Here is a 26,237-nt window from a genome sequence, read left to right on the forward strand (position 1 = left end):
TCATATTCGTAAATATATTTTATTGTTCTTAATATTATAGTAATTATACGTATGTGTGGTTGCTAAACTCTTAGATACACACATTTCTGTTCTTATCTATTTCAAAAATATTTTAAAAATGCAATGACTATTAAGATTGCAAAGGGTATTTAGAGTGCCCTTTGTATTTATTATCCACATTTTACTGATAGGTATGGATACTTGTTCAAACATGCAGTCGAGTTGAATATCGTAACTAGATAATGATATCCATTACCAGTCTACATAACCCGATACTTGTAGAAAGATTTAGTATTGTGCTCTAAGTTCGACAAAAGTGAAGTGGTTGAAAGTTTGAAGTAATAAACAACAATGGAGGTAAGTTATTTATATTTTTTAAATTTGGTTTCAGTAAATTCTTTAATAATTCCTATTTATTTTTTGAAACGCATTTTGATTTGTTTATGTTATATTTCAGTCTTCATACAACCTGATGGATGTGGAAAAATGTTTCAGACCATATAATTATTATAATTTATCTGATGATGAAGAAGAGGTTTTAAACATAACAGAAAATAAAAATAAGAAGACCAATCGTTTAGATGACTTTTTTCTTCAAGAACCTGACCGGAAGAAGAAAAAAACTAAACTTTCTTCAAGTGTTGGCCGTGCAGGGAAGGAGGGAAGCATATCATATATATCGACTGATAAAGATGATGGAATGGACGCTGACATACTTGTGAAAATGGAATTATATAGTTTAAAAAAGTTGAAAGAAATCCCAGTGGCACATTGGAAAAATGCAGATATTCGTGTTAAATATTACATGAAAAACGATTCCAACATTGATGTTCAGATAAAGGATATTGTATACAACATAACAAAGGGGATATCCGAGGAAGATAGTGTAAAACGTTACAGTTTTAAAAATTAGTTTCATTTAGTTTCTTCATGCTTCAGATTTTAATACCATATGTTTATATAATTAAGCAATGTTTCAGTTTTACACTAGTATAAATACTATGTTACATTGTACAAAGTCAATCATTGTGCTTTTTGTTGAAGACCGTTGCGCATTAAGGTTAAAAGTGTGAGGCAAAAAACAGTTGTGAAACGAATACATATATACAATGTCTCAAGAATGTGTTAGTGTTTTTTTTGATGAAATGGATCATGAATTTGAAAGCTTATCCATTGATACAATTGAACTTTTCAACGTTTGTGATGAAATAGAAAGAAATGATTTAAATCACCCATTTTATGATCAAAGAATGATGGTGCTATGTGATGAATTCGATGGGAAACTGTGAGTATATTTAATAATCATATTATATATATAATATGATTATTTTTTTGATTTTTTTATTTCGCATTTCTAACAGTTAAATATAATAAAATTTGTATTCGATAGGGTTGATCAAATGGGTCGTGGAACCAAAAGGAAAGCAGCTGTTGATATTAACTCTGCTGACATCAAAAGAATAAAATCTGGATCGAACATGCATCTTTCATGGTCTTCACAAGAGCAATCAACATCGAATGAAGGTAATAATTTTAACATGAAATTTTGCTGTATTTGTAATAGAAATGGTTCCAAAAAATATTTCGCTAATCATCTAAGGAGCAATGCACAAATAATGTAAATAAAATACAACATTCAATAAAACCAAATGTTAAGATAATTGAGACTGTGTTCTGTAATAGAATAATAACCTATAGAGTAACTTCAGAAAATCAAAATTGTTTACAGTTTGAGACACCAGAGTTATTTCTTGCATCAGTCAAAGATACAATATTTACAATAATAAATAAATCTATAGAAGATCATACAATTTTAAAAATAAATTTCATTTTATATGGTGACTTTGTTCAGGAGACAAAAAACATTAACAACACTTTTGATTTCCAATCAATGAATTTTATTGTTTGTATTGGTGATGATTTAAATATATTTTATACAACTCTCACGAAATCTCTAATAAACTATATAAATTCATTCGAGAGAAAGGATAGTGGGTGGAGTCTGAAAAAATTTTTACATTTGGATATGAACTTAAATCAATTTAACCCTTTAAGAGGAAAATCCTTTATTGAGTTACCACATGATATAAAAATAAAAAAAGCTGTGATCAATGTTAAAAACACTGATGACGCATGTTTTAAGTGGGAACTGTTATCTGCTTTATTTCCAATTCATAAGAATTCGGATAGAGTATCATCATACACCAAATTCAGTCATAAATTAAAGTTCGGTAATATTAAATTTCTAGTTAAATTAAACGATATACACAAAATTGAAAGTCTTAATAATATAAGCATTAATGTTTTTGGGTTAGAATATAATGAACAAAGAAAAAAACATTGTATTGTTGGGCCATTGTATTTTACAAAGAATAAAATGCAGACTCATATAAATTTACTATATTGACACAGGGTAAAATCGGTCATTATTGTTATATAAAAAATATGTCACGATTAATAAGTAGTCAAGTTTCGAAATCCAAGGAAGCTATATATCTATGTGACTTTTGTTTACAATATTTTTCAACATCTGAACGTTTAAATAACCATCAAATAAATGATTGCAGACATATTTGTACACAAATACCAAGCATAGATAAAAATAAAAGAAATTGGTGGGGTGATATTGTTTCTGAATGTAAATTAAGTTTTGATAAATTTCAACGTAAATTGATGTTACCTTTTGTTATATATGCGGATTTTGAGGCTTTTTTAAGTCCCTTAGCATCATGTTCAAACGATCCTTCAAAATCACATACAATAAATGTACAAAAACATAATGTGTATAGTTTTGGATACTACATTAAATTCTCATACGATGATAAATTGTCTAAATATGTACCATATACTGGTGAACACTGTACTTTAAAATTTATGGAAACACTGAAAGATAATTTGACAACAATTGTTAAAAAAATTGGTTTCCAAAAAGTTGCTAATGAAATATCACCAATACAGCAAGACATAGTTAGCAAATCTAATCATTGTTATATTTGTGATAAAATTTTGTGTGGGAATTCAATGATTTACTACGATTGGTTTACTGGGGAATTTGTTGGGGTCATACATAAAGTTTGTTCAGAAAAATTTAGAGTACCTTACCGATTTAAGTCATTATGATGCACATTTTATCGTACATGCCTTAAACTTGGATGAAGGTCAGGTAGAAGTTCTCCCACAAAATAAAGAAAAATACATATCATTTTGAAAGGTTCTTAAAATCAACTTTAACTTAACAACTGTAACTTTACGTTTTGTGGATTCCCTAAAATTTTTACCCAGCAGCTTAGATACTTTAGCAAAAAATTTAACAAAGAATAATTTTAATGAATTATCAAAATGCTTTCCCAATTCATAAGACTTTAAACGGCTGACTAAAAAAGGTGTATTTCCATATGAATTCATTAAAGATTTTGATACTTTAAACTACAATCAACTTCCAGATCTTCCACACTTTTACAGTACTCTTACAGATTCCATTATTTCTAATGAAGATTACAACCATGCCAAAGATGTTTGGAATCATTTCAATTGTAAAAATATGTTGGATTATTCAAATCTTTATTTAAAAACTGATGTTTTATTGTTAGCATATATTTTTGAAAATTTTAGGTGTGTTTGCATTAAAACGTACGATTTAGACCCGGCTCATTACTATACAGCACCTGGATTAAGTTGGGATGCTATGTTAAAACATACTAAAACAGAAATTGAATTACTTTCTGATATAGATATGATTGCTTTTATTAAATCAGGAATTCGTGATTGTGTTTCGCAATGTAGCACTCGCTATGCAAAAGCAAATAATGTTTACATATCTGACTATAATGCGAAAGATAAAGAGTCATTCTTAATGTATTTCGATGCCAATAATCTATATGGTTGGGCAATGTCACAATATCTACCTACAGGTGGTTTTGAGTGGGTTAGTGTTGATACAGAGTTTAATGTTAGTTTTTCATCGGATATAGGTTTTATCTTAGAAGTAGATCTGGAGTATCCGGTGGATTTACATGATAAACATTCAGATTTACCTCTTTGTCCAGAAAATATACCAGTTGGGGACGCTAAGGAAATTAGATTGATTCCAAACTTAAAAAATAAATCCAGTATATTATTCACTATCGAAATTTAATTCAATGTTTGAAAATGGGTTTAATATTATTAAAAGTTTATAGAATATTAAAATTTAAGCAGAGTCCATGGTTAAAGAAATATATAGACCTTAATACACAATTAAGAACTCGAGCTAATTCCGATTTTGATAAAGATTTCTATAAACTCATGAACAACGCTGTTTTTGGTAAGACTATGGAAAATATTGAGAAACGAGTTAACGTTAAACTGTTAACCCACTGGGAAAATAGGGGCAGAGTATTGGGAGCTGGGGATCTAATTGCTCAACCACATTTTCACAGTGTTTCAATATTTTCTGATAGTCTTGTTGCAATTCAATTAAACAAAATGAAATTAATTTATAATAAACATATTTATCTCGGATTTTGTATATTAGATATATCTAAAACGCTGATGTATGATTTCCACTATAATTACATGAAAGAGAAATTTACTTCAAATCTGAAACTACTGTATACAGATACTGACAGTCTCATTTATCAAATATTTACTAGTAACTTTTATAATGATATAAAGCCAGACATTTGTACACATTTCGATACATCAGATGATGATCCAAACAATGTTTTTAATTTTCCTCAAGTAATTAAGAAAAAATTAGGTTATTTTAAAGATGAAAATTGTGGTAAAATCTTTACAGAATTTGTGGGTTTGCGATCAAAAATGTATGCATTACAGGTAGATGATAAAATTATTACTAAGGCGAAGGGTGTTAACAAATGTGTCACTAAAAAATTAACGTTGGATAATTATAAGTCGTGTTTGTTTAATAAAAACGTACAGCATTGTAAAATGTATAGGTTTAGATCATTAAAACATACAATTTTTACACAGGAAATAAATAAGGTGTGTTTATATCTTAATGACACTAAGCGGTACATTTTACGAAACAAAATCGATACGTTACCTATAGGTCATTACCAAATCAATAGTATGTAATTAAGTTAATCATTATTGTAAATATAACAAATTGTAAATTTTTATGTAAAATACATTTGTTTTGTACATGTATAATCTATAAACGTGTACATTAATATTGTCATATAACACTTACATTTTTTGTATATTTCATATAAATAAATTGTTTTTAAAATATCAACTTAGTTTTATTCCTTTCCCTGAAGAAGACATAAGTCAAAATAATGATTCATTTTATTCATCCCTTTGCTGCCATCGTAGCAGGACCTAGTGGGTGTGGAAAATCTAACTTTGTTGTAAATTTCATTAAGCATAAAAGTAGTATATGTAATGAGATTTTTTTAGAAATAACATGGTATTATGATGAAATGCAGCCGCTATATAATATACCCGGAGTAAATTACCACCAAGGACTACCGGAATTGCATATGTTTGATGGTAAAAATCCACATTTGATTATAATAGATGACTTAATGAGGGAATCTGATGGTCGAGTTGTAGATATATTTACAAAAGGTAGTCACCATAGAAATTTGAGTGTTTTTTACATAAGCCAAAACTTATTTCATCAAAAAGAGGGCAGCGCGACATTTCACTTAATTCAAGTTATATTATTTATTTTAAAAATCCCCGTGACAAAACACAAATACGATTTCGAGCTAGACAAGTTTCACCGGAAGATACCAAGTTTATTGAAGATTCATATACCGATGCTACTAAAGAAGCTTATGGTTATTTAATGATTGATTTGAAACAAAATACTGATGATGCTCGCCGCATAAAATCTAAAATATTTGAATCTAGTAATTTTTGTACAATATATGTTCCTATGAAAAGGTATAAGTATCTTTGTAAACAGCCACTCTAAGTCAGTAATGAGCCATGTATCAACGAATAACAACGCATAAGGAATTGTTATCAGCTTTACATAAATTAAAACCCAAACATCGTAGGATATTATTGAAGTCTTGTAATAATCAAGAAATTAACTGTCTATGTGAATGTATTCACAATGTTTGACAAGGAAAAGAACCTTTAAAAGAGAATACAAAAACAAAATTAAAAAAAGTTAAAAATCTCTTACGTAATCTGATCAGTAAAGGAAAACGTTTTGAATACAGGAAAAATATATTAATACAAAAAGGAGGGTCCTTTCTTCCAATAATTTTGGGTACAATTCTAAGCACCCTTGTAAGTTGTTTTAATAAATCATAATGAACACAAAAAAATGCTTCTTGTTGAGCAAGACTTTATTGATAAACTGAAACATCACAATGAAAATAAAGCAACACCGCAAAGTAGATTGGATTTAGAAATGGAAAAAATTATATCAAGTAAATTGAATTGAATGATCGCGAAAAATGGGCGCTTTATCTACAAATTTTACAAAGATACTTACATTACTCCATGGAAGAACGTCAACCTCAAGAAATAACAATAACTGAAAAGGTTGTAGGTGATTAGTACGTGTCGTCATGAAACAATAATTTGTTCTGAACAGTTAATTGCGTTACCGTTAGGACAACTTTTTGCCGCGCCTCGATTTTATTGTCTACGCACCCTTCGCATCTTGGTACCACATGTTTACCACTAGTGGCCAGGTAGGATAATTTTTGTATATAAATCTACAGTTTTTAAAAATTAAACACATTCCACATTCCATCTTCACCTCTTCTCAACGAATTATTAGGAAGTTTTATTTTAACCAAACTAAACCAAACAACCTAAAGTAAAAACACCCTAAAGTGGTGACCCCGAGAAGAACACCAAGAAAATTGAAGATGACGAACACAGAAAATTCCGGTGCAGAGCGTCAAGTTTCATCACATCCGTCGAGCCAAGAAGTCTCCGGTATCTCACTGTCGCTCCGTATCCCACCATTCTGGCGCGACCAGCCGCTCCTCTGGTTCTGCAGTTTCGAAGCAGCAACCGATCTAAAACGAAGCCAGGCCCAGCTCGCCCAGATGGTCATCGCACAGCTTGAAAAGCAAGATATCCAAAACATCGCTGATCTCATTTGCTCGCCGCCGGAAGCAGATTACTACAACACCATTAAAGACCGTTTAATATCGCTATACGAAGAATCTAACAGCGCACAAACGAAGAAGCTACTGTCGCAAGTTGAGCTTGGAGACCAGAAACCCAGCCAGCTGATGAGGCAAATGAAGCAGCTTAACAAGGACAAATTTCCCGAGAGCACCATCAAAATGATGTGGCTCGAGCATCTGCCGCCACACATTCGTTCCGTGCTAGCCGTCAGCGAAGCGTTTAAAATCAAAACGACGCTTGACGACCTGACCTTGCTCGCGGACAAAATGATGGAAGTCCACACGCCGTCGCAATACATCGCTGCCGTCGCGACGCCTTTCACACCTGTAGCATCGCCACCAACTCCAGAACAACAACCAACCATCGACACCCTCATCGGTGAAATAAGAAGATTGTCTTTGGAAGTTGCCGAGCTACGAGTACAACCGCGCGACAACTACCGCAACAGTCGTTCTCGCTACCATTCACAATCACGCTCGCGGAACGCATCAACAAAGCGCAACGAAAACCGACGAGAGTCGCAGATGGAAGATCGAAGCCGGAAAAAATCTCCAATGCCGTACTGCTATTACCATCATTGCTACGGTATGGACGCGAAGAAATGCACACGACCATGCAGTTTCAAGCCCATAAATCAGTCGGAAAACTAAAAGTAACGCTGGCCGCGGCGGGAACCGGCGTTACCGAATCATCACACCGCCTTTTCGTTACCGACAGGGTAACGAAACTTACCTTTTTGGTCGACACAGGAGCCAATATCTCCGTGCTACCAAAGGCAAAAGGCTCACGCGAAAAACCACTGCCATTTCAACTCTACGCCGCCAACAACACGGTCATTCCAACATACGGAGAGAAGTCACTCCAACTCGATCTTAACCTCCGAAGACCATACACATGGAAATTCGTCGTAGCAGATGTGTCTAAGGCAATCCTGGGAGCAGATTTCTTGCAGTACCACCACCTCATTGTCGACGTAAAAAACAGAAGACTGATCGACGGGAAAACAAAACTGGTAACAAACGCTCAACTCAGTACTGCAGACATACCTACAGTTCGTAGTATTGACATTGAGCAAAATTACCACAGCATTCTAGCAGATTTCCCGGGCACAACCAGACTCACTTCAATGAAGCTTAGTCCCAAACATTCCGTTGAACACTTCATTGAAACAAATGGACCGCCCCTTCACTGCAAGCCACGCCCCATTGCACCGCATCGTTATGAAATGGTCAGGAAAGAATTCCAAAACATGATCGATCAAGGGTTATGCAGACCAAGCAAAAGCCCTTGGGCATCACCTCTTCACGTCGTGCCAAAGAAGAATGGAGACCTACGCGTGTGTGGCGATTACCGAAGACTCAACGCCATAACCAAGCCCGATCAGTATCCCATACCACGCATACGTGATTTCACATACCAACTCGCAGGGAAGAAAATTTTCTCCACACTCGACCTCAATCGCGCGTACCAACAACTGCCAGTCAGCGAGCAAGATGTGGAGAAAACCGCTATCATCACACCTTTTGGTCTTTTCGAGTTTCCGCGCATGTGTCCTGGTCTAAAGAACGCCGGACAGACTTTCCAACGCTTTATTCACGAAGTACTGCGCGAACTCAACTTCGTATTCCCTTTCGTTGATGATCTACTCATAGCATCAATCGACGAGGAAGAGCACCGAAAACATCTACGCATCGTATTACAGCGACTAGAAGAATACGGCATCACCATCAACCCATCAAAATGTGTTTTCGGCCAGCCAACTGTGAAATTCCTCGGTCACCAAGTCACAGCGGAAGGAATACAGCCACCCCAAGAGAAGGTACAAGCTATTACAGATTTTCCAAAACCACAAACCGTAGAAGAACTACGACGTTTTCTCGGTATGATAAACTTTTACCGTGAAAATATCAAAGATGCCGCCACCATACAAGCGCCGTTAAATACCTACCTGCACAACGTCAAGAAGCGTGACAAAACTAAGATCGATTAGACCACTGAATCAACGCAAGCTTATGAAGCATGTAAAGAGAGCATAAAAAACGCCGCTTTACTTGCTCATCCGTCTCACCAGGCGACACTTGCTATATTCAGCGACGCTAGCGACAAAACAGCTGGTGCCGCACTCAATCAATTTATCAACAACTCATGGCAACCACTCGGCTATTTCTCGAAGAAATTCACCGACGCACAGACTCGCTACAGTACCTACGATCGAGAGCTACTCGCCATCTACATGGCTGTCAAACATTTCCGCAAAATGTTCGAGGGACGAGAAATAATAATATTCACCGACCACAAGCCGCTAACTTTCGCTTACACAAAAACAAATACAAACAGCGAATCACCGAGACGCACCCGACAGCTACTTTATATCAGCGAATTTACCACTGATATACGACACGTCAGTGGATCTCAAAATACAGCCGCACATGCATTATCACGTGTCGAAGCAATCACCTGTCCATCGCCAATCGACTACAATTTACTTGAAGAAGCTCAAGAACGCGATAGCGATACCATTAAAGCACTCACTCTACAGAGCAACTTATGTTTCAAGAAAGTCAACTTGCCCGTCTCAAACATCAAATTACACTGCGAAACTTCAACCTCACAGTTACGTCGGTATTCTTCTGGTAGGTACGGATACCTACCAGAAGAATACCCACGTACCGCATTCAACGCAGTACATAACGTTAGCCACCCTGGAATCAAGACTACGAGAAAATTAATTACGCAACGTTACTTTTGGCCCTCAATGAACGCAGACGTCGGCAAGTGGGCAAAAGTATGCCTACAGTGTCAGCGCGCCAAAATACAACGCCACACATCAAGTCGATTATCAATTTTTTCACCAACCGAACGATTCGAACACGTTCACATCGATATCGTTGGTCCGCTACCTACCGCGGCCAGCGGTCATCGATACCTCGTGACAATGATCGACAGAGCAACAAGATGGCCCGAAGCATACCCACTATGCGAAATAGCAGCTGAAGACGTCGCGAAAGCGGTATACGAAGGTTGGATTTCCCGTTTCGGTTGTCCTGTAACAATAACAACGGACCAAGGACGCCAATTTGAAAGCAGAGTATTTGCATCTCTTTCTCGCTTACTCGGGATCGAAAAAACGCGTACAACTTCATACCACGCACAGTGTAACGGTATCATCGAACGATGGCACCGTGTCCTTAAAGCCGCATTAAAAGCAAGACTACAGACCGCAAGAAGCAGGATCAACGAGCTACCAACCGTCCTACTCGCATTACGCGCCGCTATGCGAAGTGACACAGGCGTAAGCGCCGCCCAACTTACCTACGGATGCAACATACGCTTACCCGGTGATTTCTTATCAACGACCCACAATGACGTCATCATGCACTCTGGCTACATCGATCAGCTGCGCGACGCAATACGTAACTTGCAACCAATGCCGAGTCAACCACACAGCAACACAAAACCCATATTCGTACACCGCGACCTGCAATCATGTGAATACGTATTCGTACGCATAGACGCCGTAAAGAAGCCATTACAAGCACCTTACGACGGACCCTATCGCGTGCTGAAACGAGACAGCAAGATATTCACGCTGCAGTTACCTAACCGTGAAATAAATATCTCTATCGACAGACTCAAACCTACCTACACTATCGCCGAGCAAGATGTGCCTACTGATACAACTGGTACTCGTGACCTGCAACAAGCAAATCACATTAAGTGCGAGCGAACTACATGAACCATCAAATAGCCTGAAACATCAAAATGACAACACCCTGAAACATCAAGATGACAACAACCTGAAACAACAAGACACTGGGAACACCTCAATACCTACAAGAACAACTCGCCGAGGCCGCGTTATACGCCTGCCGGTACGCTTCGCTAGAGGGGGAATCCTGTAGGTGATTAGTACGTGTCGTCATGAAACAATAATTTGTTCTGAAAAGAACAGTTAATTGCGTTACCGTTAGGACAACTTTTTGCCGCGCCTCGATTTTATTGTCTACGCACCCTTCGCATCTTGGTACCACATGTTTACCACTAGTGGCCAGGTAGGATAATTTTTGTATATAAATCTACAGTTTTTAAAAATTAAACACATTCCACATTCCATCTTCACCTCTTCTCAACGAATTATTAGGAAGTTTTATTTTAACCAAACTAAACCAAACAACCTAAAGTAAAAACTCCCTAAAAGGTAATAAATGATAATACTAACGAAAACCGTAACATCAATAATATAACTACTAGTGAAAATGAAAATATGCTAAATGTTTAACAACCCCCAACGGGTGAAGACATCGCATATGGGTTACAACCAAAAGAAATATTAAAATTAATTCCTAAAACTTATATGAGGAGGGGTGAATTATTGATGGATACAATAGTAAATAAAACAGATCAATTGCAATGGAATAAAATTGGAACAGTTTTCATTAGTGGACAAGAGATACCAGGGAGTAATATTATAGATTTAGTGAATGACATCTTACGACCCTCGAAGAGATCCGATCCAATCGGTTGGGAAATATTCGCCAAGTTTTTAAATGATATAAATACACCGCTAACATACATTGGTAATCTGAAAAGAATCAAATATATATCTGACCTTAATAGTAAAGATAAAACATTGATTCAAGAATCACCAACTGAGGTTTTTTAGGTAGTTTTGGGTTTAGATTGTTTGGTTTAGTTTGGTTAAAATAAAACTTCCTAATAATTCGTTGAGAAGAGGTGAAGATGGAATGTGGAATGTGTTTAATTTTTAAAAACTGTAGATTTATATACAAAAATTATCCTACCTGGCCACTAGTGGTAAACATGTGGTACCAAGATGCGAAGGGTGCGTAGACAATAAAATCGAGGCGCGGCAAAAAGTTGTCCTAACGGTAACGCAATTAACTGTTCTTTTCAGAACAAATTATTGTTTCATGACGACACGTACTAATCACCTACAGGATTCCCCCTCTAGCGAAGCGTACCGGCAGGCGTATAACGCGGCCTCGGCGAGTTGTTCTTGTAGGTATTGAGGTGTTCCCAGTGTCTTGTTGTTTCAGGTTGTTGTCATCTTGATGTTTCAGGGTGTTGTCATTTTGATGTTTCAGGCTATTTGATGGTTCATGTAGTTCGCTCGCACTTAATGTGATTTGCTTGTTGCAGGTCACGAGTACCAGTTGTATCAGTAGGCACATCTTGCTCGGCGATAGTGTAGGTAGGTTTGAGTCTGTCGATAGAGATATTCATTTCACGGTTAGGTAACTGCAGCGTGAATATCTTGCTGTCTCGTTTCAGCACGCGATAGGGTCCGTCGTAAGGTGCTTGTAATGGCTTCTTTACGGCGTCTATGCGTACGAATACGTATTCACATGATTGCAGGTCGCGGTGTACGAATATGGGTTTTGTGTTGCTGTGTGGTTGACTCGGCATTGGTTGCAAGTTACGTATTGCGTCGCGCAGCTGATCGATGTAGCCAGAGTCCATGATGACGTCATTGTGGGTCGTTGATAAGAAATCACCGGGTAAGCGTATGTTGCATCCGTAGGTAAGTTGGGCGGCGCTTACGCCTGTGTCACTTCGCATAGCGGCGCGTAATGCGAGTAGGACGGTTGGTAGCTCGTTGATCCAGCTTCTTGCGGTCTGTAGTCTTGCTTTTAATGCGGCTTTAAGGACACGGTGCCATCGTTCGATGATACCGTTACACTGTGCGTGGTATGAAGTTGTACGCGTTTTTTCGATCCCGAGTAAGCGAGAAAGAGATGCAAATACTCTGCTTTCAAATTGGCGTCCTTGGTCCGTTGTTATTGTTACAGGACAACCGAAACGGGAAATCCAACCTTCGTATACCGCTTTGGCGACGTCTTCAGCTGCTATTTCGCATAGTGGGTATGCTTCGGGCCATCTTGTTGCTCTGTCGATCATTGTCACGAGGTATCGATGACCGCTGGCCGCGGTAGGTAGCGGACCAACGATATCGATGTGAACGTGTTCGAATCGTTCGGTTGGTGAAAAAATTGATAATCGACTTGATGTGTGGCGTTGTATTTTGGCGCGCTGACACTGTAGGCATACTTTTGCCCACTTGCCGACGTCTGCGTTCATTGAGGGCCAAAAGTAACGTTGCGTAATTAATTTTCTCGTAGTCTTGATTCCAGGGTGGCTAACGTTATGTACTGCGTTGAATGCGGTACGTGGGTATTCTTCTGGTAGGTATCCGTACCTACCAGAAGAATACCGACGTAACTGTGAGGTTGAAGTTTCGCAGTGTAATTTGATGTTTGAGACGGGCAAGTTGACTTTCTTGAAACATAAGTTGCTCTGTAGAGTGAGTGCTTTAATGGTATCGCTATCGCGTTCTTGAGCTTCTTCAAGTAAATTGTAGTCGATTGGCGATGGACAGGTGATTGCTTCGACACGTGATAATGCATGTGCGGCTGTATTTTGAGATCCACTGACGTGTCGTATATCAGTGGTAAATTCGCTGATATAAAGTAGCTGTCGGGTGCGTCTCGGTGATTCGCTGTTTGTATTTGTTTTTGTGTAAGCGAAAGTTAGCGGCTTGTGGTCGGTGAATATTATTATTTCTCGTCCCTCGAACATTTTGCGGAAATGTTTGACAGCCATGTAGATGGCGAGTAGCTCTCGATCGTAGGTACTGTAGCGAGTCTGTGCGTCGGTGAATTTCTTCGAGAAATAGCCGAGTGGTTGCCATGAGTTGTTGATAAATTGATTGAGTGCGGCACCAGCTGTTTTGTCGCTAGCGTCGCTGAATATAGCAAGTGTCGCCTGGTGAGACGGATGAGCAAGTAAAGCGGCGTTTTTTATGCTCTCTTTACATGCTTCATAAGCTTGCGTTGATTCAGTGGTCTAATCGATCTTAGTTTTGTCACGCTTCTTGACGTTGTGCAGGTAGGTATTTAACGGCGCTTGTATGGTGGCGGCATCTTTGATATTTTCACGGTAAAAGTTTATCATACCGAGAAAACGTCGTAGTTCTTCTACGGTTTGTGGTTTTGGAAAATCTGTAATAGCTTGTACCTTCTCTTGGGGTGGCTGTATTCCTTCCGCTGTGACTTGGTGACCGAGGAATTTCACAGTTGGCTGGCCGAAAACACATTTTGATGGGTTGATGGTGATGCCGTATTCTTCTAGTCGCTGTAATACGATGCGTAGATGTTTTCGGTGCTCTTCCTCGTCGATTGATGCTATGAGTAGATCATCAACGAAAGGGAATACGAAGTTGAGTTCGCGCAGTACTTCGTGAATAAAGCGTTGGAAAGTCTGTCCGGCGTTCTTTAGACCAGGACACATGCGCGGAAACTCGAAAAGACCAAAAGGTGTGATGATGGCGGTTTTCTCCACATCTTGCTCGCTGACTGGCAGTTGTTGGTACTGTTACGCGGAAATCTCTTGGGATCTTTTTTAAAAAAGATTATAATAATTTCCACATAAGTATATTAACACAGATTACAATTTACAAAGAAAATAGAAAATAGAATATTAGCACGTCCGCTCGTATTAGAGTTAGGAGAAAGACTGATTTGATGGGAATGTAAGGTTGTTGATGCATGGGAAGAAATGATGACGAGGATATAGCACAGGGTATGTCAGCAATATAAGATGCATAGAGGAGTTGTAACAACCCCCCGACTAAGAGTAAACTTATACCCTGAAGGGGATAGTTTACGAGAGTTAGAAAAAGGTATTTAATTTTTGCTTATGCGAAGTGATGGGGGAGCAGGACTTCGTCTTTCAACATCATCTGGAACGGAATTAGAGACAGGATCTAGAGCGGATGCATTCTTTTGCTTAAATGGGAATCTCCTGTAAACACTAGTACATTTGCATATTTTAAATATAATGTAACTTAAAATTAAGATTACCACAACAATTAAAATTATATTATAAGAGTTTTCATATAGGACAATATTTGGCTTATTTACTAACTTATCTAAATCTTTGAAGACATTCTTCAGATGAACAGTGGGTAATTGAGTACTTATATTTGAATAACTATCTATATTACAACAAGAGTCATTTAGTATGGCTAGTCTTATTTCTAAGGGCTTAAGTATAATAACTGGATAATCCTTTGCTATGAGTTTGGAGTCTTTACAGTATGCAACACTACCAGCAGTTAAGTGTAAAATTCTACTTCCACTTATTTCTAATTCTACAGTTTGTGTGAAATTGTATATTACGCTTAATTTAGCTTTTTCAGACAATACAAATAACCATCTATTCTGTTGTAAGGGTTGCCAAATTTCAAAATGACCATGGAAGAATTTCGTTTTACACGTTTCGGGAATAGAGGTAAGTGCTTTAGTAATTATATCTGTTTCGCAGATAGGAGTTATGGAAGAAGAGCGTGATATGACGTCATCGCAGATATAAGTATTTCTATTGATTATTTTACACTTTTGGAGTTCATCTACTCTACAATAAAGAGATTTATCATTACTCAGGCCAATGTACTTAGAGGATGGTATAATAGTAGAATAAGAGGTAGGGTTTTCCACATTATGCGGTGTTGGATATGGTAAGTTATGATATAGTAGGAAATCGATGGGATTCAGTAATGGAATATGAAGGACAAAAACTAACTCGTTCTTTGTCATGTATCCCGATATTGTAGAGATATTTAAGATAGTATGAATATTTTCAAGACTGAGTAGGGTTGGAAGTTTTTTAGTTGGTGGAATAAAACAATAATTATTGATCAACTCTGTATAGAGTTCTTTAGGAGTTAATATTCCGGGATGTAGTGCGTTGGATTTACTAAACATAATTGATTCCACCAGATCTTGTATTTTGAAAGATATAGTCAAGAGATTATTTCCTATCATTGATACCAGTTCTAGGACACGAGAGTGAATTTTTAATTCACGAGATTCAATCGTAATATTTTCGACGGCCGTACGGAGAGCACTTAGTGCATCTGAAATTTCGCGTTGATTTGATTCTACGATATTAATCGATTTATTGAATGTCTTTAAGGCTGATGTCTTAACTATAATATTTTCCTTTACAAACGAAGCTATTTTCTTTTCATCTGATTGAATTTCTCTAACTGCGCCATCATAGCGTATGGCATCTTCTTCGTCCATAGTGCCGAATAACTTCTTAGAGATAGTACCTATGACACCTACTAAGGCACTCCTTTTCGTTGAGTGATGTGAGGCAAGATTTGGTATAGCTTCGCTATAGCGAGTCATATCCTCATATTGAATTATTACAGGCTGAAATAGATTTTTACATTCTAAAGGATTAAACACTAAACTTTCTTCACAAATTCATTTAGAATAACTTATACTACGTTGTAAATTTATTAAGTGAGGTTTTATATATGAGACATCTATAGGGACTACGACACTTAAATAACTATCAATTTGATTCAGGGAGACTATAGGATCGAAGTAAATTCCGGGGCTATTAACCATCTGTTCGATGAATTGTTGAGTCATGGAGGAATTGCTGAAAGAGGAATAGAAGATATTAGACTAACTTATCAGAGGCTTATTGAGTTAAGGGCTTATAATAATTTAAGGAGTTAATAATTAGATTTAGTGTTTACTGATCTGGTGAACTAGACCTAGATGCGAGCTTAACCTCGTCGTAATGATGAGTATCATGGCGTCGGTTTATAAGCAAGGTGAGACTATTTCGTCCATTAATCTTTACTACTTTGTATGGTCCCTTCCATAAGGGTGACAGAGCCTTTCGTAGGCGCACGTGGTTCTTAAGGTAAACGTAGTCGCCTACTTGATATTTAACTGGCCGTGAATGGTTATCGTAATAACCTTTAGACCTTTCCTTAGATCTAATGATGTTTTCGGTTGCCCTTTTCCTAGATAATTTAAGTCTATGATGAAGGAATCTTATATATTCAGGGTAAGTTACATCGGGTGGTTGTTCATAGACGGAGTCAGGGATATAAGCCTTATGGCCGAAGAGGAGTTCATAGGGAGTAAAGTTAGTAGATGCGTGGACAGACGTGTTATATGATAGCATGGCAGTAAAAACATATTTATGCCAAGTTGTGTGATTATCATTAACATAGGATTTTAAATATTCTTTGAGTGTTGAATGACTCCTTTCTAGAGCACCTTGAGTTTGTGGGTGATAAGGTGAAGACCAAATTTGTTTTATTTTAAGGAATTCGCATGTTTTCTTAAATAATTCTGCAGTGAAGTTGGTGCCTTGATCCGTCAAAATCATCCTAGGTATACCGAATAGTGATATAAAATGGACAAGGCATTCGAATGTGTCTTCAGAAGTGGCGTTAGCAATGGGATACGCGAAAGAGAATTTGGTAAGGTCGTCTTGCATGGTAAGGATGTATTTGAGAGATTGAAGACCGGCCTCGGGCAGAGGGCCAACTAGATCCATACCAATACGCTCAGAAGGTCTTGTAGAAGTAGTCGTTATTTGCATGGGTGCACGATTCGTCTGTCTAAGGGCTTTATTACTTTGACACAGTGAACAATTCTTTATATAGGTTTCCACATCTGAACGCATGTTTTTCCAATAATATTTTTCTTTTATTCTATTCAACATGCGTGCAGTACCAAGATGACCCGCTACGGGTATATGAGGCGGTCGTGGTATATCTTAATTTCTATGTTGGTATTTGTAAAAATATAGGAGAACATATTGTAAATTCTGGACCAGGTGTGTTTATCAAAGCTATTACGAAAGTCGGTATAGGCTACTTGAATGTCGTGATCTATGGAAGATGTAGTTGAAAGGGATAGTATAGACCTAGTATATAGAAGGCTTTTAAAGATTTCCTCGTAAGTACAGCTATCAAAATGGTAGACTTTAGTAAAAAGAAAGTAGATATATTTTCCGTTAAGTTCAAAAGAAAGACAAGTATATAGTGTTCTCTCCCTTTGTAGAATTTCAGAGGGATCTTGGATTTCACTCAAAATTTGTTCAATATATGGATTCGATTCATCGAGGTCTATTGAGGTGGGTATAATAATATGTTTACAACTAGTTTTGAGAATGTTGTCATTATATTCTTGTATTTTAGCATTACTACTAAACGATTTATTAGATATTGTTTTCAAAAAGTTGGAATAACTTTCGTTATTGAGAGCGAATGACGCAGGAATGGGTGAAGATGGGATTTCTTCGGGATTCTGAGTAGTTTGTGGATTTAGAGGATCGTCATTTTGAGGTGAATCTTCAGGGTTCAAGAGGTCAGTTAATGGGTCTTCATTATCAAGAAGGTCTACGGATGGTAAGCTGTCAGAGTCAATGGGTATTAGAGGTATTTCGCCAAGATCCTCAAGGGTAATTGGACTGGAAGGCTGACTTTGTCCTGTAGTGGAAGGAATGTGGTCATGATTAGGACTTTGTATCGGGTTTACTGGGAATCGAGAGAGTGCGTCAGCGTTGCTATTTATTTTACCCTTCTTGTACTCGATTTTATAATCAAATTCTTCTAACTTCAGTCGCCATCTGACTAACCGGGAGCCAGGGTCTTTGCAATTAAAAAGCCATTTCAGAGGTCTATGGTCGGTGACGATAGTAAATCTGTGTCCGTATAAATATGGTCTAAAAGTTTTTGTTCCGAATACCATTCCTTCCGGCAAGGCATTCCTTTTCCGTTGTTGAATAATTTACCTCTGCTTTATTCAATGTTCTAGAGAAAAAGGCAATAGGTTGATCTTTACCTATTTCGCCTTGGGATAGTATTGCTGATATAGCATAATTCGTCGCGTCACATTTTAGCACAAATGGGTTCGTGAAGTCTGGGTAAATCAGGATAGGAGCGGAAATTAATTTGTTTTTTAAATCATCAAAGGCTGTTTGTTGTTCTATTGACCAATAGAATAAAACATCTTTCTTCAGCAGAGTAGTTAATGGTTTAGCAATTTTTGAGAAATTTGGAATGAATCGGCGATAATATGAGACAAGTCCTAGAAATGATTTCACATCCTTAGGACACTTCGGTATCGGGAATTTGGAAACAGCTTTTACCTTTTCAGGGTTAGGACTAACCCCGTTTTCACTGATTACATGGCCCAAATATCCGACCTCCCTACGTAGAAATTCGCACTTATCCGGTTGTAGTTTCAAATTATGTTCACGTAATTTATGAAAGATCTTAGACAGTTTGTCACAGTGGGAATTGAGGTCGTGGGAATAAATAACGATATCGTCTAAATAGACATAACAATGAATACCCTGTAATCCTGCTAACGCAGTATTCATAAGCCGTTGGAAAGTTGCAGAGGCATTCTTTAGCCCGAATGGCATACGTTTGAATTCAAAGTGGCCTTGAGGGACAGTGAAAGCTGTTTTAGGAGTATCTTTTTCTGTAATGGATATTTGGTGAAAACCAGAACAAAGGTCAAGGGTAGTGAAGTATTTACTCCGTCCTAGCTGATCTAATATCTCATTTATTTGTGGGATTGGGTAACTTTCACCTACCGTTATGTCATTGAGTTTGCGATAGTCTATTACAATGCGCCATTTTGTCTCCCCTGAAGAGTCTAATTTCTTGGGTACGATCCAAATTGGGAATTGGGAAAAACCAGGGTGAAGTTGACGGTTTGATGATGTCTTGAGAGAGCATCTTAGAAATCTGTTTGTCCACTTCTTTTTTATGGATCTCCGGGAAGCGGTAAGATTTCACATTTATTGGCTCAGCGGGGTGTGTATTGATTTCGTGCTTAAGGAGGTCAGTGGTTGTCAATTTGTCACCTGGTAAATGAAAGATGTCGAAGTATTGTGAACAAATATCGGTTAAGTAGTTTTTCTCTTCATCATTTAAATGGTCAGTTCTTAATCGGTTCAGTACTTCTTTCCTACGGGAAATTGATGATTTAGCAGAGGTAATATTAGGATCTACCCGGAAGGAACTGGCATGGAGGGGTTGAATTTTAACTTTGATGTCAGAATCTAACGTTATTAGCTCTTCTGATGTATTTACCACAGATATATTAACTCGATTATTATTCTTTACAGAAACAATGCTATTAAAAGAGAATCTGAAAGGTGTTGATCTAGGATTATTCCAACTTTCTGTTCCGGGTTAGAGACAGTGCATTCGATTATTGTCTCACTACGGGGAAATATCTTATACACTGGACGACTGTAATCAATTTTGATAGTGAAGTTCCGGACTTTTAGGATATCGGAATTGTAATCTATAATGCCGTCTAAGTCATTGAGAAAATCGGTACCTATTATCCCGTCATAACCTAAATCTATTTCTTCTACAACATGAAATCGATAAGCGATGTTTGTGTCAATGCCTACAAATAATTGAAGTTGAAAGTGGCCTAAAGTAGGTACGGTTTCGTTGTTAGAATTTATTCCCTTGAGTTGGATTATATCACCTACAAGAATTGGCATGGACGTGATCGAGTTTTTTTTTATCAAACTTACGCAAGAACCTGTATCGACGAGAAATATAAGCGGTTGTGGATTGACTTGGGTATTGAGACTAACATGAGGTAAGTATCTTTTCTGTGAATTTGTGGTTACGTCATAGACTGGATAATCTCTTTCCGTTATAGGTGACCCTACTTTTGAAGGTATTATTGGAGTAGGACAAGGACTCGGAGTATGTTTCTTATTTTGGATTTGGTCAACAGATTTTGCACATGAGGATTTAGTAGGTTTCAGAATATTAGTATTAAATGTAACATGTTTAGCAGACATGTTGGACGCGGAGGACACAGAAGGATTTTTCCCTTTTGGCTTTGGAACTTTACTAGTTCGAGATTCATTAGACACAGTGGAAGAATTCGTTGCAGAGGATACAGAGGATACAGCGGGTTTCTTACTTAGAAACGATTCGGTGGTTCCCTTTCCGTGAGGGGATACAGAGGATACAGTGGATACAGAGGATACAGTGGATACGGCGGATTTCTTATTTAGAAACGATTCAGTGGTTCCCGTTCCGCGAAGGGATACGGAGGATACAACAAGTGCATAAGGCTTGGCTCTAGATGCAGTGGATACAGAGGAATGGTGGGTGCCGTGATTATGCCAAGACCGATTTTGTTTTAAGACTTTGGGTTTCACAGGGCACCGCTGTGAGTCCCTTATTCGTTTAAATGACCGTCTGTCTCGTCTTGCCCTTCATCATCTGCCAGGTGATGAACCCTATTCTGGTGAGGATATTGAGTTGTACGACTTGTTGCGGGGCGTTGGAAGTTGTTGTTGCTACTACTGGCGCTAGCACGGTTGATGTTATTACGACTGCGATTATTATTATATTCGCGTTTTTGCAATTTTCGATTACGTGTCCCGGAAACTTACAGTACCGACATATGGGAGCCGGCTGTTTGTTCAAATTATGTATAGGGCGTCCTTCCCGCACAGGATAGGGTTTAGGATTTTGTTTATTGGTCTGAGAGGCTTTGGTTTCTAGTAACATTTGCATTTTTTCCTCTGAAATTGCCTGGTTAATGGCCTCATTAAGGCTTTGTGGGTTTTTCATCCTAACAAAGTTAGAGATTCTAGGGGTAAGGCCCATTATGAAACAGTGTAACGCCAATTCTTCCATAGCGGATATTTTGCCAGACAGCTCCACTTTTTTCTTATTAGCTAGTGTGATTTCAGTTAATAATTTATAGAGGCTAGATTCTACTCTCAAGGTACTGGCTAACAGATTCATTAGGAAGTTGTTGGCTATCTTGTAGATCTAACAATAAATGTGCGTAATGTTTGCGCTCTCCAAACTGGGATTGTAGGAATTGACTCAATTGTTCCCAGCTTTCAAAGTCTTTAATGGATGCGGCGGTTTCGGCTTTGTTTTCGAGTTGGCATAGTATATAATTTAATAAAAGAGGCTTTTGACTTTGCGAAGCTAACTTAAAAGCATTATCGCAGTTGTTTATAAATGAACATAACTTGTCACGGGATCCATCAAAAGGTTTTATAAACTTCAATAACACACTTGTCTCTAGTTTTTCAGACATACTACTTTCAGACCTTAATTCGACATCTTTTTTTGTGGACATTTTAACGAAATTTAAATAGTATACAATAAGATAAGTAGCAGTGTTTTTAAAAAAAAAATTAAATTCTCAATTAGAGTCCGTTGTTTTGATGTAACTAATACAGTTTTATCTTATTATAAACAACGGCGAGACTGGAACTTCCTTTCGACGCGACTCGAGACAGATAGCAGTAATATAGTTTATTTTATTACAATTAAATCACTTACAGGCTCAGGAACACAGTGGTATAGTATGTTACAATTCTAAACATATTTTGGCAATTAGCCGTTTTTCACAAAGCACTGCACTTGAAAACACTTTCACACTTTTGGGTACAGCACTACAAGACCCGTCACAGTGAACCCTACACTTTCGAACTCAAATCTCAGAAATTTGGCTTTTCGCGGATACTTCCACTCGGAGGGTAGCGAGATTTATAAAAATCCCTTTTCGCTGCCACCAATTTGTTACGCGGAAATCTCTTGGGATCTTTTTAAAAAAAGATTATAATAATTTCCACATAAGTATATTAACACAGATTACAATTTACAAAGAAAATAGAAAATAGAATATTAGCACGTCCGCTCGTATTAGAGTTAGGAGAAAGACTGATTTGATGGGAATGTAAGGTTGTTGATGCATGGGAAGAAATGATGACGAGGATATAGCATAGGGTATGTCAGCAATATAAGATGCATAGAGGAGTTGATCGATTGAGGTCGAGTGTGGAGAAAATTTTCTTCCCTGCGAGTTGGTATGTGAAATCACGTATGCGTGGTATGGGATACCGATCGGGTTTGGTTATGGCGTTGAGTCTTCGGTAATCGCCACACACGCGTAGGTCTCCATTGTTCTTTGGCACGACGTGAAGAGGTGATGCCCAAGGGCTTTTGCTTGGTCTACATAACCCTTGATCGATCATGTTTTAAAATTCCTTCCTGACCATTTGGTAACGATGCGGTGCAATGGGGCGTGGCTTGCAGTGAAGGGGCGGTCCATTTGTTTCAATGAAGTGTTCAACGGAATGTTTGGGACTAAGCTTCATTGAAGTGATTCTGGTTGTGCCTGGGAAATCTGCTAGAATGCTGTGGTAATTTTGCTCAATGTCTATACTACGAATTGTAGGTATGTCTGCAGTACTGAGTTGAGCGTTTGTTACCAGCTTTGTTTTCCCGTCGATCAATCTTCGGTTTTTTACGTCGACAATGAGGTGGTGGTACTGCAAGAAATCTGCTCCCAGGATTGCCTTAGACACATCTGCTACGACGAATTTCCATGTACATGGTCTTCGTAGGTTAAGATCAAGTTGGAGTGACTTCTCTCCGTATGTTGGAATGACCGTGTTGTTGGCGGCGTAGAGTTGAAATGGCAGTGGTTTTTCACGTGAGCCTTTTGTCTTTGGTAGCACGGAGATATTGGCTCCTGTGTCGACCAAAAAGGTAAGTTTCGTTACCCTGTCGGTAACGAAAAGGCGGTGTGATGATTCGGTAACGCCGGTTCCCGCCGCGGCCAGCGTTACTTTTGGAAAACTAACTGGTTTATGGGCTTGAAACTGCATGGTGGTGCGCATTTCTTCGCGTCCATACCATAGCGATGATGGTAATAGCAGTACGGCATTGGAGATTTTTTCCGGCTTCGATCTTCCATCTGTGACTCTCGTCGGTTTTCGTTGCGCTTTGTTGATGCGTTCCGGGAGCGTCATTGTAAATGGTGGCGAGAACGACTGTTGCGGTAGTTGTCGCGCGGTTGTGCTCGTAGCTCGGCAACTTCCAAACACAACCTTCTTATTTCACCGATGAGGGTGTCGATGGTTGGTTGTTCTGGAGGTGGTGGCAATGCTACAGGTACGTAAGGCGTTGCGACGGCAGCGATGTGTTGCGACGGCGTGTGGACTTCCATCATTTTGTCCGCGAGCAAGGTCAGGTCGTCAAGCGTCGTTTTGATTTTAAACGCTTCGCTGACGGCTAGCACGGAACGAATGTGTGGCGGCAGATGCTCGAGCCACATCATTTTGATGGTGCTCTCGGGAAATTTGTCCTTGTTAAGCTGCTTCATTTGCCTCATCAGCTGGCTGGGTTTCTGGTCTCCAAGCTCAACTTGCGACAGTAGCTTCTTCGTTTGTGCGCTGTTAGATTCTTTGTATAATGATGATATTAAACGGTCTTTAATGGCGTTGTAGTAATCTGCTTCCGGCGGCGAGCAAATGAGATCAGCGATGTTTTGGATATCTTGCTTTCCAAGCTGTGCGATGACCATCTGGGCGAGTTGGGCCTGGCTTCGTTTTAGATCGGCGGTTGCTGCTTCAAAACTGCAGAACCAGAGGAGCGGCTGGTCGCGCCAGAATGGTGGCACACAGAGCGACAGTGAATTACCGGAGACTTCTTGGCTCGACGGTTGTGATGAAACTTGACGCTCTGCACCGGAATTTTCTGTGTTCGACAACTTCAATTTTTTGGTGTTCTTCTCGGGGTCACCACTTTAGGGAGTTTTGGTTTAGGTTGATTGGTCCTTATTTGGTTAAAATAAAACTTCCTAATAATTCGTTGAGAAGAGGTGAAGATGGAATGTGGAATGTGTTTAATTTTTAAAAACTGTAGATTTATATACAAAAGTTATCCTACACTGGCCACTAGTGGTAACATGTGGTACCAAGATGCGAAGGGTGCGTAGACGATAAAATCGAGGCGCGGCAAAAAGTTGTCCTTTTCTGCGCGCAACCGTCGAAGCGTACGAACGTGTTCTTCTCAGAACAGTTCGATATCGTGGTCTAACGATGACGCAATCAACTGTTCTTTTCAGAACAAATTATTGTTTCATGACGATAACGTTTACAACTGTCCTTGTCAGGACACATCACTGTTTCATTACGACACGTACTAATCACCTACAAATCAATTAAAAATCGATTGAAAGAGGCTAGTTCTAACCTTAAACGCAAAGTTGATACCAAAATTGATAAACTTATGACTGGATCGGGTGTTATTAACACAGAGACGAAAATATTGTAATGAGCTCATTCGAGTTTCACCCCTCAAAGTGAAAGGCGCTTCAAAGAAAACAAGGAACAAAAATATTAATATTTCCAAGGATATATTTTCAAACTAATCATAATGTCATTTAATCATAATCATTCATGTGAGTGCGTTAAATCTGAATTGGATCTGTTTGCTCTTCCTTCCACACAAAAAAGTATCGAATATGGACACTGGATACATTACAAACCAATTTCTTCATTAAGTGATGATGGACCCATCGAATTCCAAGTACCTGGTACAGGAGATGATTACAAAGACCTTTCGCATACACTACTCCATCTCAAGGCTCAAATTAAAAATCAAGACGGTTCTGCAGTTGCAGCAGCATGCAGCTAATGTAGTGGCACCAGTCAATAATTGGTTACATTCTTTATTTAACCAATTGGATGTTTACCTAAACCAAAAACTTGTGTCACCCCCAAATAATACTTATGCATATCGTGCTTTCATAGAAACTCTATTAAATTATTCATCATCCGCCAAACAATCACATTTGACATGTGGTTTGTGGTACGAGGATACAGCTGGTAAAATTAATGAAACTAATGAGGCAAACAAGGGCTTTTACAAAAGACAACAACTTTCAAAGGATGGTAAGGATGTTGAAATGGTTGGGCATTTACATGGGGATATATTCAATCAAAATAAATTCCTCATTAACGGGATCGAATTATCTATAAAATTAGTTAGATCGAGAGAAACATTTAACCTCATGTCACAGAATGCAGATAATAAGTACAAAGTCTGTATAACAGATGCAACTTTAATAATACGCAGAGCAAAAATTAATCCATCAATACTAATAGCTCATCAAAAGGTTCTTGCCACTACTACGGCTAAATATCCTATAACAAGAGGTGAAGTGAAAGTCCTGACCATGCCATCTGGTGTGCAGGGTAAAACACTGGACAATATATTTTTAGGACAGGTTCCTAAGAGATGTATTATAGGTTTTGTGAATAATACAGCATTCAACGGTAGTTATGGTAAAAATCCTCTGAAAATTTTGGTATTTGCTCATTTAGCCTATATATAGATGGTCAACAGATACCTTCAAAAGCGTTACAACCATCATTTCTAAACGATGTATTTACTAGCGCATACCACACCCTGTACTCAGGCACCGGTATACATTTTC

The 26,237-nt window shown here is 38.1% G+C and overlaps 1 protein-coding gene across 1 annotated transcript; it reads left to right on the top strand.

Moving 5' to 3' along the window:
- Positions 1–7,019: 7,019 nt before the first annotated feature.
- Positions 7,020–7,754, top strand: LOC123714386. Its single transcript, XM_045668623.1, has one exon. The coding sequence runs from the start codon at positions 7,020–7,022 to the stop codon at positions 7,752–7,754; it is 735 nt and encodes a 244-aa protein (XP_045524579.1).
- Positions 7,755–26,237: the final 18,483 nt, after the last annotated feature.

This window comes from Pieris brassicae, chromosome 9 (genome assembly GCF_905147105.1).
Source record: "Pieris brassicae chromosome 9, ilPieBrab1.1, whole genome shotgun sequence".
Lineage (NCBI taxonomy): Eukaryota > Metazoa > Arthropoda > Insecta > Lepidoptera > Pieridae > Pieris > Pieris brassicae.